Raw genomic sequence first — 18,964 nt, forward strand, 5'->3', positions numbered from 1 at the left:
CGGGACTAGAACCCAGTGTGCCGGCGCCGCTAGGCGGAGGATTAGCCCAGTGAGCCGCCGCGCCGGCCCCAAGCAGTCTTAAGTATACCTCTCCACTACCTCCAAACAAGGGTATGGAAATAAATGATGGTTGGAAGAACATAAAGTTTATAACAACTTGTTTTCTAGTACAAGTTTTCTTTGCTACCTTTCTGCTTCTCAGTTACAATCTCAATAGGTGATGACATAAGTATTAACAGTATACTCGCCGGCCAAAGCTAGGCAAGCAAAGTATAAGTCAATGAACTACTTTATACCACAGAAGATGTGCTCCAGGAAGCCAAGTTTGAGAAATCTGTACACATTAGGGTAATCAGAGAAGGCTATAAGAAGTAAAAACCCAAACCCAAGCAGTATAAGAAACAAGGGACGGAGTGGGAGAAAGGGACACTTCGTAGTTTAAGAATAAGCACAGTGTCTGTGGATTATGCGGAAAGGAGGGTCATAAGTAGCTGAACAGACAACACCTGGGCAGTCTGGAACCTTGACACTCACTGCGGCTGAAGCTCCTACTCCTGCCAGCTTTACTGTATCACTCAAACAGCAGGACACACAGGTAGGCTGCAGCTGGCAGTACTCCAGGCGGTAGGATGCAAAGGCCAAGTCCATGATAAACAACACAGGTCCTTGGGAGACAGAGGAATCGGGGACCTAAAAACCCATTTTCTATTATTTCCAAACCTAAGCAGAGATGACATGTTGACCTAATGATCACTTAAATGCATGGTCTGATTTACTCAGAAATCTTTTTTTTTTTTTTTAATTTGACAGAGTTAGACAGTGAGAGACAGAAAAGTCTTCCTTCCGTTGGTTCACCCCCCAAAATGGCCGCCACAACCGGAACTACGCCGATCTGAACCCAAGAGCTAGGTGCCTCCTCCTGGTCTCCCATGTGGGTACAGGGGCCCAAGCACTTGGGCCACAGCAGAGATCTGGACTGGAAGAGGAGCAACCAGGACTAGAACCCGGCACCCATATGGGATGCCGGTGCAGCAGGCGGAGGATTAACCAAATGAGCCACGTCGCCGGCCCCACTCAGAAATCTTTCACCATGTTTAACCAGAGTCACTGCTAATAAGTGGCACACCTGATGCAACTACTGACTGCAGATCCTCCCTGCCCTAGGAGTCACAGGAAGGAGAGGCTGGGCAAGCTGTTAAGCATCTAACATCTGTAACAGACACAGGAGCAAGTCAGAAGGAGTCAGCTCTCTCAACTCCAGGGAACCAAGACACCACCCACGCTGTACGGCAGGGAATGGACACATCAGCAGGAGGCCCAGAATAAAAACATTCTGCTCAACATATTTCCTGGTCTTGCTTAACTGCATGGCAGTTAAAACTACAGCAGAATTTCAAGTGTCTGAGGAGGAGCACTAAGAAAAATCTGACCTGTACTTAGAGGCAGGAGGTAATGCAAAAGTGTCTCACTTCAGCAGCACAGGCTGGGTGGGGGTTAAGGTGTCTCTGGCAAACCTCCAAAAGCTGCATCATCAACTCATTAGAGGCAGAGGCACCTCCAATCATGTACAGTCTTTCCCTCACTGCTTAGACGTCAGAACTGCACAGTATCAAAGTAATCAAAGTTCAAAGCTCAATTCATGTGTTCAGTGTGAAATTATTGAGCACCTCTAAGGACAGGAGAAATAAGCCTGACAAAGACTGTCACTTTGATAGCTGGAAGAATACGCGTCCATTCTTATTTACCGTATCGTGCCCAACTACTCAAAAGTCCCAGTAGGAAGTTCTTCTCCCAGTGCCCCACAAGTACCCAATAGGCCAACTTTCTCACTTCTTTGCCTCCGATGAAGGGGTGCCCACCTGGAACACTCCCATTATACTTCATTTACCCAAATCATCTTAAGTCCCACTCTTCCTGCAAGAGGTGATCTCCTCCCCATCCCAAAGTGTTCTCTGAACTACCAACAACTATGGTAAGTACCGCCATCAGTTGACTTGGAAATCTGCGGTCCTCCAGCTGACACTTGTATGATTTGATAAATCATCCGTATCTACTATAGGCCAGTATTGTAAGGGCTGGCAAAACAGCAGGAAACGGTACTGCTCTGCTTGTTTGTTCTTTCCTTAAGGAAACTCCCGGGAAGGGTTCTTGTCTTACACTGCCTTTCCAAATCTTCCTGTGAAGACCGTGGTTGGTACTCAGTGCTTAAAATACTTGACTCGGGCTTCTTTTTTTGGTCCAAGCTCACCCAAATCGAAGTAACATAAATTAATGGGGAACAGAAGCTAACGAAGCCATTTCTAAATGAACTTCCACTTCTTAAAAACCTCAAAAGAACAAGGAAGGAAAACAGGCTATGAAAGTGCTGCTGAACCAACATATTTTACTCAATGACAAAGCATCTCCAATCCCCCTTCCAAGCGACACAGAACTCATTTTCCCCTCTCGAACCTCACAGCTTCGGATTCAAGTGTCCAACAACAGACCCCAGAAAATTTTAAAGCGCCCCTCCATTTCCCAACCAAGTCTTCCTAAACTTTCACTTCTTGATGAACAGACCCCAGAAGAACCCTGCAAGGAGGCTCATTACAAGGAACCACAATTCGAGCCTCAAGCACGAGAGGGGCTCCAAGACGAACTCTCCGAACGTGACCGATCCAGAGACAATTCTGATATAAACAGAAGCCAGGTTCTGCACAGCCTGGCGGAAGGCTGCAGGCTCCTGCGGGAAGGGAATCCCCTCCAGCAGAGCCGCGGCATTCTGCAAGCCGTGGGAGCTTCTGCAGGAGGTGAGGGAGGTCCCATACACACACACAGATCATTTGCTCTCAAGTGGCTTTTGTGAAGCAACGACAGCTGGCATCCCACAGCGGGCGAGGGTGACGCCGGGCTGTGCCATGCGGCGGAGCGGCCACCTGGGCACTCCCACCATTCTTCGCACCCGGGTCAGGACCGAGAGACAAGGAGAGCGGAGCGCCGCGCCAACTCGGACCCGCGCCCCCTCCGGCTTCCTGTCCCGCCGGCCGCCTGCCCTCGCTCCCCGAGTACGCCGCGAGCCCACCCCGCCGGGTCTCGGGAGCCCGACCTCTCCAGGGACCTAAAAGACGTACGGGCGGGCGGGGGGGGGGTCTCCAGGCGGCTGCCGGGCCCCGGCGCGTACCCACCTGAGCAGACTGGAGAGAGGGTGGCTGGAAGAGCCGAGGCCGCCGCCGCCGCCGCCGCCGCCGCCACTGCCCCCAGAGGAGCCGCCGCCGCCACCCCCGAAGCCTGAGGAGAGCCGCTTCCCGGACAGCAGCTTCTCCACGGCCGGGAGGTGCCCGGTGCGGGCCGCCTCCAGCAGCTCCTGCTCCTTCCCCATCCCCAGGGCCGCCACCCCAGGACCCCCCACCCCGGGGCCACCGTGGAGCCGGCTCGGCTCCCAAACTTTCCGTCTCCGGGCAACGCACCCCCTAAACCGGCCGGGGACACCACCCCCCTCCCCCCCCGCCTTTTCCCCACGAGCGCGTCACTTCCGGGATCCGGCGTCACGCGTCACCGCGCCCCCATGCCCCGCCCCCTTGCCCACCTAGCTGGGCGGGGCTCCGCGTCCCTGTGCAGGTGGACCTTGGTGTGTCAGGACAGGACTTGGGGGTCAATGGGGCAGTGCCATGTGGGTACCCATTGAAGAAGTGGAAAGGGACAAAGGGGACCCACCTGTGTACGCCTCCAAAGTGCGCTTCTTTTCCAAAGGTTTTGGGAGCTCACGGGACAGGAAATACGGTAATTCGTCCCGGCGGTGTGGAAACAAAGAGAGAAATATGGTAATACGCACCTACATTTCCAAGTCCGTTCTTTAAGCATAAAGCAGTATGTAACAGGTGCGGGAGCCTGGTAATACAGAGGTGAATAAAACGCCCTGCCCCTCCCTCCGCGTGCCTCAATGAAAAAAGGCAGGACATTTTAAAAGCAGAAATATCCTAGCCCCTTCACCATCCCAATCCGTGAAATGGCTCATTAAAGTGAAGCGCTCAAAGGAGAGACCTCCCACCCTGTAGGGATTCCTCATGATGAGACTGAGTGGGTAACAGAAGTCAGGCTTGAGAAACCTATCCCGATTTTCAGCACTGGCGAACTGGAAAAATCATTTAATTCGGTAGAAAATGTTTTTTCCCTGTACTAGCGCTGCTCCGGACTCAGAAACAGGCAGTCAACACTCGTGGAGTGAATGAATGGGTTGGATAAACACTGCTCAAGCAATAGGACTTTTTTTTTTTAAGGTGCTCGTGAAATATTCGTAGAGGGGAAATGGTGGCAATTCAATGTAAAGTCAGGCCCGCAGTCTGTCCAGGTGAAATAAAGGAGGTTGAGTCCCTGCCTGAAAGTTTGCTACCCCAAGGTTACGCGACAGCCGCGTACAAAAGGAGCAGTTTTCTCCCAGGTCCTCCAACTTTGAGGAAGAGGTTAACTGACAAAGCATTCTTAGAACGACGGAAAGGAAAAAGAAACCCTTCAGGAAGCACAACTGCACTTCTTCACAGGTGCTGGTCTCCAAGGACGGATCCACAGGGGACTTTGCACCCTCAGCGTTCTCTCTCCAGCACCACCCACCCAGGATTCAAACGGAGCCCTCAGGTGCTCCGCGCGCCCCCCATGGCCCTTCCGAGGACCAGTAGTGGTGACGACATCGCGGTGCGACGACAGGAAGTAAGCGCCCACTGTGCCGCGCGAGGTCCGGAGCTCCGCGGCCGACAGCACCGCGATCTCCTCCCCTTGCCGTTCTAGCTGTGATGGACAATGCCCGCGAGTCTCCTGCGGACAAAGGTGGGGAAGCAGGGGAGTCAGACGAGACGACTGCTGCTCCTGGGGGCCCGGGGACTGCGGACACGGACGGGATCCCGGAGGAAGCGGACGGAGACGGAGACGCGGACTTGAAAGAAGCGGCAGCGGAGGAAGGCGAGGTAGGCAGAGAAGTGTGACTGAGGTTGGAGGCATACGCCGGGATTGTGTTACCCGGAGCTCGCCACGATTCCCTCTAGATCTGCCGTCCGGGGAGTGTGGGAGGAGCAACAAAACTGTGGTGCTGGTTTGGTTCCAGAGACTCGAGCATTAGGTTTTAATATGTTTAGTCCTTGCCTTTCGGGATTAAAGCTACATCTAAGTGAATTTTAAATAGCTTCTTGGTTTTCCTATTGATGAAGTCGGTACTGTCATCCCGAGACTTAGTGCAAGAGCCAAAATCCAGGATTCCCAGCGCGCCTTTCACCGCACTATAGGTCCTCTTAGTTAATTGTTGTTTAAGTACAGCTTTCGTCTTTACAGGAGGCAGAGTTGATCAGATCTGTTAACGGGAGACTTTGAAGTCATATTCTCATCCAGCTGCTGCAGTGTCCTCCGTGCTAATGTCCAGGGGTTTCTATAACGTAAAAACACCAAATCCATCAGCTGTGCTCTCAGGATAGCTCAGCAGGGTTGCCTAACCGCGCAACAATCGCGACCAGAATCTCAGCGTCCTGTGGGTTCCTTTTCTAAAGAGAGAATTTCTAGGATCTTAGAGGCAGAAGGAACTGAAGAGCTCATGGACTGAACGTTAGATGGATAGCCTTGTCACCAAAACATACACGGTAAGCTTTTAGAAAAAGAGAAGACAGTTGACAAAGCTGAAGAAGGAAAAGTTAAAATGGGTCTCAAGGACGCAAAGGAATTGAATAATTAGCATGGTCCACTAAAGGAGCTCACTACAATATAGAAGTTTGGAGCCAGCAGAGGATAGAATTATGATGCTTTTGAAACATTTTTAAAAATTAGGCCGGCGCCGCGGCTCACTAGGCTAATCCTCCGCCTTGCGGCGCCGGCACACCGGGTTCTAGTCCCAGTCAGGGCGCCAGATTCTGTCCCGGTTGCCCCTCTTCCAGGCCAGCCCTCTGCTGTGGCCAGGGAGTGCAGTGGAGGATGGCCCAAGTCCTTGGGCCCTGCACCCCATGGGAGACCAGGAGAAGCACCTGGCTCCTGCCATCGGATCAGCGCGGTGCGCCGGCTGCAGCGCGCCGGCCGCGGCGGCCATTGGAGGGTGAACCAACGGCAAAGGAAGACCTTTCTCTCTGTCTCTCTCTCTCTCACTGTCCACTCTGCCTGTAAAAAAAAAAAAAAAAAAAAAAAAAAAAAAAAATTAATCAAAGACCAGCATTGTGGCACAGCAGGTTAAGCTACCTGCAACCCCAGAATCCCATATGGGCACTGGTTCAGTTCTGGCTGCTCCGCTTCCAGTCTAGGCCCTTGCTGATGTGCCTGGGAAGGCAGCTGAAGGTGGCCCAAGTTGAGCACCTGCACCCATGTAGGACTTCTGGCTTCCACCTGGCCCAGCCCTGGTGGTTGTGACCAATTGGGGAGTGAACTAGCAGATGGAAGAACTCTGTCTCTCCCTCTCTCTGTAACTCTGCCTTTCGATAAAAATTGATTATGTTGGGGCCAGCACTGTGGATTAGCTTTAAATATGTAACATAATGCATGTAAGTATGTAAAATATTTATTAATATTCTTTAAGTCAGAATCACAAAGTTGGGGGTGGGGGGTGGGGAGTGAGCAAGCTTCCATCTGCCTGTTCATTCCCCCAAATGGTCACAGTGGCTAGAGCTGGGCCAGGCTGAAGCCAGGAGTCAGTAGCTTCTTCCAGGTCTCCCACATGGGTGCAGGGGCCCAAGGACTTGGGCCATCTTTGGGCCATCTTCTGCTGCTTTCCCAAGCACATTAGCAGGGAGCTGGATCAGAAGTAGAGCAGCCAGGACTTGAACTGGCACTCATATGAGATGCCAGTGCTGCAGACAGCAGCTTAACCCACTATGCCACAGCATTGGCCCCTACATATTTTTGATTTTCAAAGAATGTACTTATTAGAAAAAAAAAATGGCCTATCTGCTGATTCACACTCCAAATGCCCAAAACAGCTCAGACACTCTAATAGGGGACATGGACATCCCAACCAGCATCTCAGATTTTCACTCCAGGGCCTCCTTTTTAATAATCTTTCTAAATTGAATCGTCAATAGTAAAAATATCTTTGGATCCAGAGGAGAAGAGCTGGCTGGCTGGAGAGGGCTTTGGTGACATCCCCTGTAAGGAATGAGCAGGAGAGAGAGTCCATGGAGAGAGTGGTTTTCATGATCTTGGCCATTTCTTTATCCTTGTATACAGACACTGAAGCTGTGATCATAGCTAAACTGGAAAACTAGATTATTTAACTGGTTCTTTCTACAGCCTAACTAACCTTCCTTGAGGAGAGATACTGTATCTTATACTGGGTGGAACAGTCAGTTCTGGGACAAAAAAACTACACAATAAGTGGATCTGTTGTGTTATGAGGATGATGTCTTAACCTTAGCCAAGCCTGGAAAGTAGGACAAATATATAATAGAGTTCTTTTCATCTTCCCAGCTCAAAAGTCAGGACGTCTCCGATTTAACAGCAGGTGAAAGGGAAGACGCGTCATTACTTACTCCTGCAGCCAAAAAACTGAAAATCGATACCAAAGAAAAGAAAGAGAAGAAGCAGAAAGTGGATGAAGATGAGATTCAGAAGATGCAGTAAGTCTCTTTTTGTTCCTTCCCCTTTTCAGAGCTCCAGCCTGACCACACAAATTTAATAAATTTGTCTTGGCCTCTACATTTCTAACTCAAGAGGAAATAAACTAATTAATACATTGTTATAGTATAGAAAATGTGAATAAGTAAAAAGAAAACTCATCGCCCTGCCACCAAGAGGTATATACTGCCAATACTTTAATGTATATGATCCCAGGTGTTTTCTCTACACATATAACTTATAAAATTAATAAGTTTTTACAAGGTTTTTGTTTTGTTTTGCAAAATGTCAAATACTGGAGCCAGCATTGTGACACAGTGGCCTAAGCTGCTGCTTGCAACTCTGGCATCCCATTCTGCAGTGTCAGTTTGGGTCCTGGCTGCTCCACTCCCATCCAGCTCCTGCTAATGGAAGGCAGCAGATGCCCCGAGTACTTGGACTCGCTGCCACTCATGTGGGAGAGCAGGAAGGAGTTCTTGGTGCCTGGCTTCCACCTGGCCCAGACCTGGCTCTTGTGGCCATTTGGGGAGTGAACCAGTAAATGGAAGATCTCTCTGCCTTTCAAATAAATAAATAAATCTTTTTTAAAAATAAAAGTCCTATTTCATAACCTGCTTTTCCTATTATATATGGCATTTCTCATATCAACAGTTCTACCTCTAGGACATAATTTTTGTGAAAATGGAAATAGCTTTATTATATTTTCTGATTATAAAAGTGGTGTTAGCTCATTATAAATATAGAAAAAATTAATGCTATCGCAGCATTTACTCTAAGTATATATGTTTGGGTACAATAAATTGGGCATATACTTTTTCAGATTTTCAACAGTGGTTGGTGTATACAGCTAAATATTTTCCTATCAGCAGATACACCCATGAATCTTCATTTTTAATAGCTGCCATTTGTCCCATTATGTGGCTCAGCTGGAATGTAACCAATCCTGTAACTATGCGGGTTGAGTCTTTTCCTTTTACAACATTTTGAGGTGTCCTTGGACACATGTTTGCATATTTGTCCATTACTTCCTACAATAAACTCCTAGAAGTATAATTGCTGGTTCAAACAATATGAACATTTTCAAAGGCTTTTCTTTTTCTTTTTCTTTTTCTTTTACAGATAGACTGTCCATCTGCTGATTCTCTCCCCAAAAGGTCCCAACAGGCAGGGCTGGGCCAGACCTAACCTGGAGCCAGAAGCTTCTTGCAGGTTTCCCACATGGATATAGGAGCCCAAGGACTTGGGCCATCTTCCACTGCTTTCTCAGGCCAGAGCAGAGAGCTGGATCAGAAGTAGAGCAGACAGGACTCCTACCAGCACCTATATAGGATACCAGCATTTCAGGCGGCAGCTTAGCTCCTTACACCACAGCACTGCCCCCCTCCAAAGGCTTTTCATATGTTTCCAGACTGCACTCGAAAAGGTGTTCCAGTTCATACTCTGCCAGATTGTATGAATTTGTCTTCATAGTCTAATACTGTTCCTTTTAATAGTTACTTAAATTAAAAAAAAATATTACCTTGTTGTAATTTAGTTTTAGTTTCCTTAGTTAGTAGTGAAGGTTCAAGAGGCCAGTGCTGTGGCATAGTAGGCTAAGCTTCCACCTGCGGCACCAGCAACCCATATGGGCCCCAGTTCATGTCCCAGCTGCTCCACTTCCGATCCAGCCAGCTCTCTGCTATGGCCTGGGGAAGCAGCTGAAGATGGCCCAAGTGCTTTGGTCCCTACACCTATGTGGGAGACCAGAAAGAAGCTCCTGGCTCCTGGCTTTGGATAGGCCCAGCTCCAGCCATTACAGCCATTTGGAGGGCGAACCAGCAGATAGAGGACCTTTCTATCTGTCTACCTGTTTCTTCCTCTCTATCTGTAGCTCTACCTCTCAAATATTTTTTTAAAAGTGAGTGTTCATTTGAAAAATTTTTTCTCTGTATTTGTTGGCCATTAGTATTTTTGTAAATGTCCTGTTGATGTCTTTGTTCATTTTCTAAAATTGGTTTTTGCCATCTTTTTCTATTTGCAAGGGAGAAGTATCTTCCATTTCATGGCTCCCTACCCAAATGCCTGCAGCAGGCAGGGGTGGGCCAGCAGGAGCCCAGAATTCCATCTGGGTCTCCCACATGGATGGCAGAGATCCAACTACTTCAGCTATTAACGGAATTGTTTTCTATATATTTTGCCATATTTTTCCTATATTTGTTAACTTTGAAAATTACTGGTTTAGGGGGCTGGCGCTGTGGCATAGCAGGTAAAGCTACCGCCTGTGGTGCCAGTATCCTATATGGGCACCGGTTTGAGTCCCAGCTGCTCCACTTCCGATCCAGCTCCTTGCTATGACCTAGGAAAGCAGTGGAAGGTGGCCCAAGTGCTTGCTAAGAGCACCCACATGGGAGACATGGAGGAAGCTCCTGGCTCCTGGCTTCAGATCGGTGCAGCTTAGGCCATTGCAGCCACTTGGGGAGTGAACCAACAAATGGAAGACCTCTCTCTCTCTCTCTCTCTCTGCCTCTCCTTCTCTCTGTAACTCTTTGAAATAAATAAATAAATCTTTTTAAAAAATTAGTGATTTGAATATATATGCATTAAATTTTTGCCATCAATATGAAGTGCAGTAAGGTAAAATTATGGAGCGCCTGAAGCTGAAAACAAATAGTAATGGAACAACATTGTTGTTCTTGTCCTAAATGACGAAAGTAAGTTTGTGATTCATGTTTTCTCAAGCAGAAATGTTTTTATCTCCATTCCTCAAGCACCAGGCCTGGGGCCATTGATTACCTGAGGGTCATTTGCTATCTCAGCCTTGCTTTTATTGACTTAACTATCTAGCACTTAATTTTATAAACCAACTTAATTACCCAAATCTTTGTCTAGAATCCTGGTTTCATCTTTTTCTGAGGAGCAGCTGAACCGTTACGAAATGTATCGCCGGTCAGCTTTCCCGAAGGCAGCCATTAAAAGGGTAAGGATGGACCACCACACTTCATTTCCATCTTAAATTGGAAGTGATCCAGACTCAAGAGCCGTGTCCACTTGCATGTTGAAATGACTTTTTAGGCAAGCTAGTATATTATCTAGGAAAACAAAAATAACATGAGCTCGATTATTTGATCAGTGCCACTTCTGTAAGCCAGTGACGGTATCTCAACATATAAAGTAAGTCATTGTACACCCGAGTCCTTGTTTTAATAGTCTTAGCCCGTAGCCATTAGTAAACACTTTTCCAGCGCAAAGCTCATTTGTTGGTGCTATGTGCTAATGTCAGTCTTTGACTGTCTTAATCACAGAATTTTTGTTCTTCTTTCAAGCTGATTCAGTCTATCACAGGCACCTCAGTGTCTCAGAATGTTGTTATTGCCATGTCTGGTATTTCCAAGGTCTTCGTCGGGGAGGTGGTAGAAGAAGGTAAGTGGTGCTGGGTACAAGTACTGTACCTGTAATGATCTTGTTTTCAAGAATCTCTCTGCTAAGGACTGTATTAAGCATCTGTGGGAATTTCCACTTGTACTAGAAGTTGACCAGGTATGTAGCCCTATAGTCAATAGAGCATTATTCCTGGAAAGTTTCCATACTCGGGGGTAAGAACTATCTAGGAAATCCCCCTCCCTGATTCCTGTCCTCAGCCCAGAGTAGTAGAAGCAGATTTTATATTTTTGTCTAGTGGACCTGCTCGTTGTTGCTGCCAAAATTAAAGATGGAGAGAAAGCAACCACCAGGGCTGACCAGCTGGGATGGTGGGGAGTTGTCACTGACGTTGTGCGCCTCTGGGGACTGCCCTGCCTGTCCAGTGAAAAGTCTAGCTGATTTCACCCAGCTGGTAAAATCTTTTTTAAGCAGTGAATATGTGTTAAACTGTTGCCTGGAATAAAGCCCTGTGTGGGACATTATACTAAAACTAACATGACACATTGTATAGCATTCTCTTTAGAAGGGAAGAGGCATGATTTATTTTGTTACAAGCTGGGAAGAGTTAACAAGAATTCCAGGATTCAAAAAGATTGTGTGACTAATAAGTCCTTGTGTGATAAAGAAACTCTCTTTGCCCTGTTTAGCACTGGACGTGTGTGAGAAGTGGGGAGAAATGCCACCACTACAACCCAAACATATGAGGGAGGCTGTTCGGAGGTTAAAATCAAAGGGGCAAATCCCCAATTCGAAGCACAAAAAAATCATCTTCTTCTAGACCAAAGCCTAGAAAGATCAGTTACCGACGGAAGACATCCTGGCTCCAGCCTTTCTGTTACTGAGACTTTCTGCACTGGTGCTTTCGTACCTCAGTCCTCCAAGGATTCCCTGACAATTTTAATGTCTTTCTCGCCACACCTACAAGGCATGCAGCCTGCTTCACACCTGCCATGACTAAATTCTGGGACGTCTTGAGCATTTTGAGGTGTTGAGATGTCTTTGGGCTAGCTGGAGAACAACAGCGCATGGCCTTACCAATCTTCTGGGCTGGAAAGCTGCCTTCTGCGAGAGAACATTCCCAAGAGAGCTTGGGCGGTTTCACATTGAAGCCTAAAGTTGCTGGGACTTAGGTTGTTTCTCACATCTGGTTTATGTAGATGAAACAACTGGAAACTTCTGACTTGTGACACTCTACCAGGAAGGACACGGTGATAGCAGTTAGTGGAGTGATTTGTGATTGTAAACACTTAAGATTTTTCTGTGGATTGTGGTGAGTGATCAGTAAACTCTTTTCCAACTTGCCATCTGTGTACTCATTTTCTTTATGGTTGATTTGAATAGAGAAGTTCAGCGTTCATTTTTGGCCCCCAAATGAAACTGCTCTTGGCTTTTTTGTGAAAATTTTAGTCCTTCCCACTTTCTACTATAACTGTTAAGAAGTCACAAAAGAGCATTCCAAACACTGCTCAAAACACTGTAAAAGCCCATATATTTCCAGATTCCAGTAAAGCAGATATATCACACCATTATTGTTTAATAAGTTTAATTTGCTTTTTTTCAGGTGGTTCACAGAACCAGTACACTCAGCTTGATTAGCTATTGCAACATTAAAATTTTCCAATACTGACCAGAATTCCAGTTCATTAGATACATTCTCATTGTTTTCCTCAAACAGAGGGGAATGGAGTGACCATTGATTGACCATCATTGACCATTTATTGACAGTGATTAGCAGATATAAGGCGACTGTATATAGTTGGCAAACCCCTGGAATTCATTCTTCTCTATCATTCAGTGTCACGGGAAAAGGGTTTTGAAGCCGTCCTCTTTTGAAGCATTCCTGAGCATGTCTTAATGATCCCAATTCTGTTTAACACCCCGAGTGGGGAAACAGCGTGGACACATGAAGTTGGGCAATGTGACTGTTAGTATCTTACATGAAAACTCACGGCTTCAGACATGTACTTAGCCAATGGAGGAGACACTTCAGTGGGGCGTTCCATGAAAAAGTGCTTTAAGACTCAAGCTAAATCTTGATCAAAAACTGATTCACAACAACAAAGGTATTCTCGCAGTTCTAACAGGAATTTCTTAAAACCAGTGATAGGAACTGTACCTGCTGACAATCAGAGATGCTGGATAAGGCTGAAACGTAACAAAAGGGAAAAATAAAGCCCAAGTCTGGTCACTTAGTGAAACCTCATTGAGAAGCATTACATGGGAGTGCTTCCCTTTGCACCAGGGAAAATAACCGAATTCGGTGACAGCTACTGTCCATACCTCTGAGAGGAGAGCGGGAAGGTGCCTATTCTGGCGGGGGCAGAGGCAACTAGGAAGGCCCTGGTCTCTGGAAAGCACAGTGCACCATTCCGGATTCTGACGACGCTTAGTGACAACTGGAAAGTTAGGAGGTGAGGACACAGCTGTGACAGTTCTACAGCCAGATGTCATCACACTAGCTTGTGTGGCAAAGTCTAGTCGTTTCCATAGCTTTGTGATTTTACTGCAGCAGGCTTCAGATATTTTTAGATACGTATTAAATACATTTTGTATAAAAAACCCTGGCGCAAAGGTTTGGGAAATGCAGAATCCCCATGTTACTGTAGCCATATTTCAAATGACCTTCTTCACTACCCATTTCTCTCTCGGGGGAAACATGTAAATGAATTCAATGGAAGCATTTAAGTTAAAGGCTGGGTGATGGTGTTTAATCCCTCACATATTTCATGTATAGGAATCATTCCTCGCAGAACCGTGAAAAAGGAAGCATACAGGTTGAGGCCACGGCAAAATGAGGGCAGCTGAAACAGACAGTGAAGAGCAGCCATCCTCTGAATAGAACCCATTCTTGACAAGATTTAAACGCAAGTCCACATACACTAAGCATATCCCCAGTAGGACCATGTAAACAGGAAATCCAAAGTACAGATCTGTAACAGATATTAAGATGTAAGAGATGCTTCGCAGCTGAAATGGCAGCGTGCAGTGACGAGTCCGAGAGGAGTGGTGGTGTCATCACGGCAGACATTTGCTTGAGGTATTGTTCTTTCTCGGTCAGTCTTGCAGCTCCAAGGCAGAAATCTAGCAGTATCAAAGAGCGGACAGCACTTTTTCCTTCCTTTGTTTACGTTTACAGTGGAGAGTACCGCCAGTTCACATTTCTTCATTATGAAAGTCTCTTCTCCCAATGAACAGGAATATTAAACTATTTGTAATTTTTACAAAAATCCCATGGAATATTGATCCCCACCATATTTCCTGAAGGACTTCAACATCCACTGGCCAAAGCTGCCACTAAAGAAAGTCCACGTGACTCCATTTGTCACACAGACAAGAGCCCAGAAAGCTGGCTGCACTCTGCTTGTTGAGCCTTAGTATTTGCTGGGTTGTTTCTATCGCCTCCCCCTAAGCACAGCTTAAGGTAAAGGAACCCCAAAGCAATGCCTGTTAGACTGCTCCCTGCATGGAGCGGTGCCAGAGGGGTACGGCAGGTGGGGAGGAGGAGGAGGGAACAATTGAGATTTTAAACCAGCTCAGGTGAACTTAGGGTCGAATAATTCTACTTCCTGCTTACTGGATCTCCCTCCTCTCAAGGACATTAGACATTAGAACTGCCATCCCGGGGAGAACCAGTGGTCTCCTTGGTTGAGCGTTCAAAAGCACTGACGGGCAGCCTGCAGAGGGACAGTCACCTCAGTTGTGCATCACAAAGTAGCCCTAGTTTTCTCTAATTCCTAGTGGGAGGTCATCATACAAGGATTCCTCTTAAGCCATCTTACGCATGTGTACACGTGGAGGACATGTTTCTGCCTCGCCACAGGAAGTGCTTCGTTTTACCCCAGGCTGTGAGGTAGAGCCCTGGAGCTAGCACTGCAGGACCAGCTCCTTGCTCATGACTGGATAGTTATTGGATTAACACTCCCCTCAGCTTTCATCCTTGCAGAACGAGAGTCTACGCTTCAAAGATGTGTCTTCATAAAGAAGTACATCTGCCCCCTGGGAGCTTCTGTGGTCTTCAGACTCTCCCTAGCTACCCCATAGAGTTTATGAGGTCTCTAGAAAGGCACAGATAATCTGAGACACAACATGGTTTTGCAGGGGTGCTGTTTTGGCCACTGTCTCCCAGCATCCTTCCTGATGAACCCAAAGAGCAGTCAGACTTCTGTTCAGAGCAGCACTGAAGCCGCCGCCTCCTGACAGCACTTCCGTTTCTGGAGCTCTGAAAGTGCTCTCTGCCACATCACCTGACAATGCTTCCGCTCTGGATGCTGGGCCTCATCTGTTGCTATTCTGAGCTTTCACGGGCCTGCTTCTTGTGACCTTGCTCTGGTTTTGCATTTTTAAGTCTCTTCTGGTCTATATTTAACTTCCAGAAAGTAGTGACATTTGATTTCATTGTAAAATCTTACTTTCAAGTCACTTACAAAATATTACATAAGGCTGAACTAAGCACCAACCCCTGGAACTTCCCCTGCTAACATTATCTCCAGAATGACGTTTCTTTATTCTTAAGTCTCTAGGTTGGTTTCTAAATGTGACAGATACCCACAGTCACATAATAGCAGTTTTCAAATTTGCCTTGGTGGAAACAGTTGGCCAAAGTCCTTTACAAATCTGAACAGATTAGATCTTGTTTCTTCATGAATGCTTGTTTCTTTTTACCCTCAGAAAACTAGAATACACAAGCTGAGCATGGTTTCCTCTGAAAGAAACCACTTTATATTTCCTCCAATAACTCATGTATGATGAAGACTTTACTGATATCAATAAATTATTATTTTACCATCTTGCCGAGTCAAGAGGAGTCAGCTGATGAACTTCTGTGCAATCAACACAGCTTGGAGTGTACAACAGAGCAGAAGGGATGAAACAGAGTTGGAGTTGGATAGGAAAGAAAGAGGAGAAATTACTCTCTTTTATGGGGACGGGGACAAAACCTATAAAGGTTGAAGGGTTTTGTTTTCTTAAGTTACAATTACATGATTTTATATGAGAGGGGGAGAAGAAGCATCAGGTTAAGATTTTTAAACTTAAAGCACATTTTTAGTTTCCAAACCAGCCAGTGCTAAGGAGAGCACTGTTGGGAAATCACAGTGCTGAGAACGCAGATGTGCCAGGGCCCCAGAGGAACAGGAAGTAACCCCTCGGGTGCAATGGTGGAAGAGGGGCAAAGCTGTAGGTGGGCAAGTGGAGGGGGCGCAGAATCAAGTTTCCCTGCTTAACCCTACCACATCATGCCTTCAACCCAGCTCAGGGAGACTCCTTGACTTAAATTTCAAATAGACTTTAACGGAGGAAGGATGATAGAACTGAGCTACTGCTGTTGTTTACTTTCTACTATCACAGCACCATGATGATGAAAGTATAACAGGAAGCCTGACCCTCTGCCCAGATGACAGGAGTTGGATCCCCTCTCACAAAAGGAGAGTCCCGGGCTCCCTTGTTCCTGTGCCTTTCCTGCTCCCCGGCCCCCCTCACTAGGCAAAGCTTAAGTCGAGGACTTCTCAGGCCTGCTATGGGAAGCTCTGGGACACTGACTCTTTGGTAACTCTGTGGGCCACTGAGGAGGTGGGTACTTTCCACTTGTTCACACAGGCTGCAAAGGAAGGAAATGTCTCTGACATGAAACGAGGAGGTGAAATGGCCCTATCATGTCGAGAAGATGCCACCTAGTACGCAGAAGGCCAAAAGGCTTTGTACAGGCAAGCCATGATGCGCGAGCCACCCAGAGCTACTCCTAGTTTCCTGGGACGCGGCCATGCTTAGCCGTGTCCTCCATCCGAATCACAACAGCCGGTAAGGAGCACGCCCGCCCACAGGTGCTCTGCATCCTTGGCAGATGTACTCAAACACCAGACGTCGCCTTCTGACCTAGGTGGTGCTATTGCTGGTGATCTCCTCTCTCGGTGATACAGATGGCTGAGCCACTGCCATCAGAGCTCAAAGAGGGGGTTATATTTCCTAATCTCCTGAAGAAGTCTTTCTTTATCCTGGTTGGCACTGGCCAGGGCTTGTTTAGTTTCTTCAAGCTCTTTCTGTAGGGTGGGCAGTTCTTGCACCTAGGAAGCAATAAGTAGTTCACAGTTAAAGCTCATGGTCGTGCCACCTTGCCATGGCAGGCGGTAAGGGTAACGGGGGAAGAATTCAAGCTCAGCAGTCTTTAAGTTAGGCCAGTGATCAAGAGAACTCAACTAGATCTTTTCTAAGACTGCTTCCCACTTGAGTGTTCGTCGGTTGCATGGACATCAACAGACGGAGTGTGTGATCAGCAACTCTGCCCCTCCAGCTCCTGACTTACATCCTCTAGTTAACACTTCTAGAAACTACTGCTAGGTGACAGGAACCCAAACCACCAGCAATACACAGCCCTCTGGGTTTTCCAGCTTCCACAATGACAGTCCCTAAGGATTTATGGGAAGGTACTGGTCAGTTAGGTCCTCACCTGCTGTCCAAAAACCTCTCCTGTGGGCATGAGAAACACCTGTTCTTTGGGGGGCTGCCTCTTCTCACTTTTAGGTACTTCAGCTGGTGGTCTGTCTTGAGCAGCAGCTGGAAAAAAAAGTAAAATTGGAAGTGACAAACTGCTGCCACCACCAGCCAGTTCCCAGTTGTCATCTCTTCACTTACAGCGGGGAAAAGGCTGAGGCCAGGAGACTGGAAAGCCCAACTCACCGCCTAAGTGGAACACACCGTCATCACTCCGCTTCAGCACAATGTGCTCCATGGCCACAGTGATGGGCAGAGGGCCTGGAGACGTTGGATAGATGGGGGGAATATCATCCTGCAGGGAAGAGGGAAACCACATGAAGCTCCCAACTAGCTCACAGCGGTGGAGGTAATGTGACCTGCGCTTCCACCACTCAGCTCTGAGCAGTTTTCTTCTATTGTTTTTCCATACATTTTGCAAGGTATGAGACTTAATAGTGTCCCCCATACTACATGAGTGAAACTGAAGATGTGATAGGCTGAGGACAAGGACAGGGTTACCATTAGAGTCAAGGTCTGCTCACCTGAATTCAGGCCTCCCTCACAGCAACACACATGGATATCTTACTGGGACACTGAAAGAGGATGCTACTACGCATTTCCTCACTGGATCCTCACCACACTTTACTGTGACAAGGGCAAAGCTGAACAGCTGTCTCTGCCAGAACTCCTCGCCTAGTCCAGGGCAAAACCCGTGGGATCCCCTCACCTTTAGGGTGATCCTGGAGTTCAGGAGCTCAATCTGCATGGGGACCACCACTGGGATCTCCTCATCTTCCAGGAAGGGCCCCAGGCCATTGAGCACCGACGTGAGCAGCTCAACATCGCAGCCTTGAAGCAAGAAATGCAGGAAGCCATTTTGTGCAGCCAGCGGGGAGTGAACAGCTGCACCAGGCCCCACCTCAAAGCGAAGGCCCACAGCTGGTCTGATGTGGTCAGTCTTCAAGGTGGAGGATTCCTGAAAGCTTGTGCCTAGGAGAAGGAATGCCAAGGAAAGCGTTACTGAACTAGCAGCCAGGGACTGATCTAAGCACTTCATGTCGTTAGTACTCATAACAAGCATATGCCAAAAGAATCGCCATCACCACCATCTTACAGGTGAGTGAACTACATCGCAGAGAATATGCTGCTCAAAGTTACAAAGTTAGCAAAGAGCAAGAACAGGATCCGAAGCCAGGCAGGCTGACACAAAGTCCACGGCTCACCACTTCTCTCTGATGCCTCTTCTAGTGGAACAGAGGTTAGGGACCAACAACATGAGGCTGGGCTGGTAGCCAAGGGAAAGGTCCTAACAGGATGCTTGGTCTTACTAATTTGAATGTCTCTTGCTTTCTGTGCAGAAGGCTTATTCTTCTCATCTCTTGCTGATAAAGCCAAGTAGGATCTATGCTTCTCTCTCTAAAACTCCATAAAGAACAATCTTAGGTTCAGCCAAGGATATTGGACAACTCAAATATTTATGGAACTGTAAATTGGTACAACCACTTTGGGAAACAATTTGGCATTATCTTTACTAGTAAAGTTA

General features: G+C 47.3%; 3 protein-coding genes across 13 annotated transcripts in view; 1 reads left to right on the forward strand and 2 right to left on the reverse strand.

Moving 5' to 3' along the window:
- ANKS1A (ankyrin repeat and sterile alpha motif domain containing 1A) overlaps positions 1-3,520 on the reverse strand; it is a 211,299-nt gene extending 207,779 nt beyond the window's left edge. For 7 of the 10 annotated variants that reach the window (XM_070074166.1, XM_070074164.1, XM_051855744.2 and 4 more), the window contains exon 1: positions 3,165-3,499. In XM_070074166.1, coding sequence (XP_069930267.1) covers positions 3,165-3,358 — 194 coding nt within the window. In that variant the 5' untranslated portion in view covers positions 3,359-3,499. Of the gene's footprint in view, positions 1-3,164 lie in introns of all 10 variants that reach the window. The other 3 variants (XM_051855747.2, XM_051855743.2, XM_051855742.2) reach the window with 1 other exon arrangement.
- A 1,137-nt stretch (positions 3,521-4,657) lies between these two features.
- On the forward strand, positions 4,658-12,255 carry TAF11 (TATA-box binding protein associated factor 11). Of its 2 annotated transcripts, XM_002714625.5 has the most exons (5): positions 4,658-4,937; positions 7,408-7,556; positions 10,423-10,510; positions 10,857-10,953; positions 11,601-12,255. In XM_002714625.5, exons 1-5 carry the CDS (start codon positions 4,767-4,769, stop codon positions 11,729-11,731), a joined length of 636 nt encoding a protein of 211 aa, XP_002714671.1. In that variant the 5' UTR covers positions 4,658-4,766; the 3' UTR covers positions 11,732-12,255. The 2 variants fall into 2 exon arrangements, with proteins under 2 accessions (XP_002714671.1, XP_008261021.1); XM_008262799.4 differs by lacking the exon at positions 10,857-10,953.
- A 224-nt stretch (positions 12,256-12,479) lies between these two features.
- Positions 12,480-18,964, reverse strand: part of BLTP3A (bridge-like lipid transfer protein family member 3A) — a 70,237-nt gene continuing 63,752 nt past the window's right edge. Inside the window, exons 18-21 of the mRNA XM_051855732.2 lie at positions 18,149-18,411; positions 17,626-17,734; positions 17,396-17,502; positions 12,480-17,012 (exon numbers count right to left, since the gene is read on the reverse strand). Of these exons, the coding sequence (XP_051711692.1) occupies positions 16,887-17,012; positions 17,396-17,502; positions 17,626-17,734; positions 18,149-18,411 (605 nt within the window). The 3' untranslated portion in view covers positions 12,480-16,886. The remainder of the gene's footprint in view (positions 17,013-17,395; positions 17,503-17,625; positions 17,735-18,148; positions 18,412-18,964) is intronic.

Source organism: Oryctolagus cuniculus, chromosome 5 (assembly GCF_964237555.1).
Source record: "Oryctolagus cuniculus chromosome 5, mOryCun1.1, whole genome shotgun sequence".
Lineage (NCBI taxonomy): Eukaryota > Metazoa > Chordata > Mammalia > Lagomorpha > Leporidae > Oryctolagus > Oryctolagus cuniculus.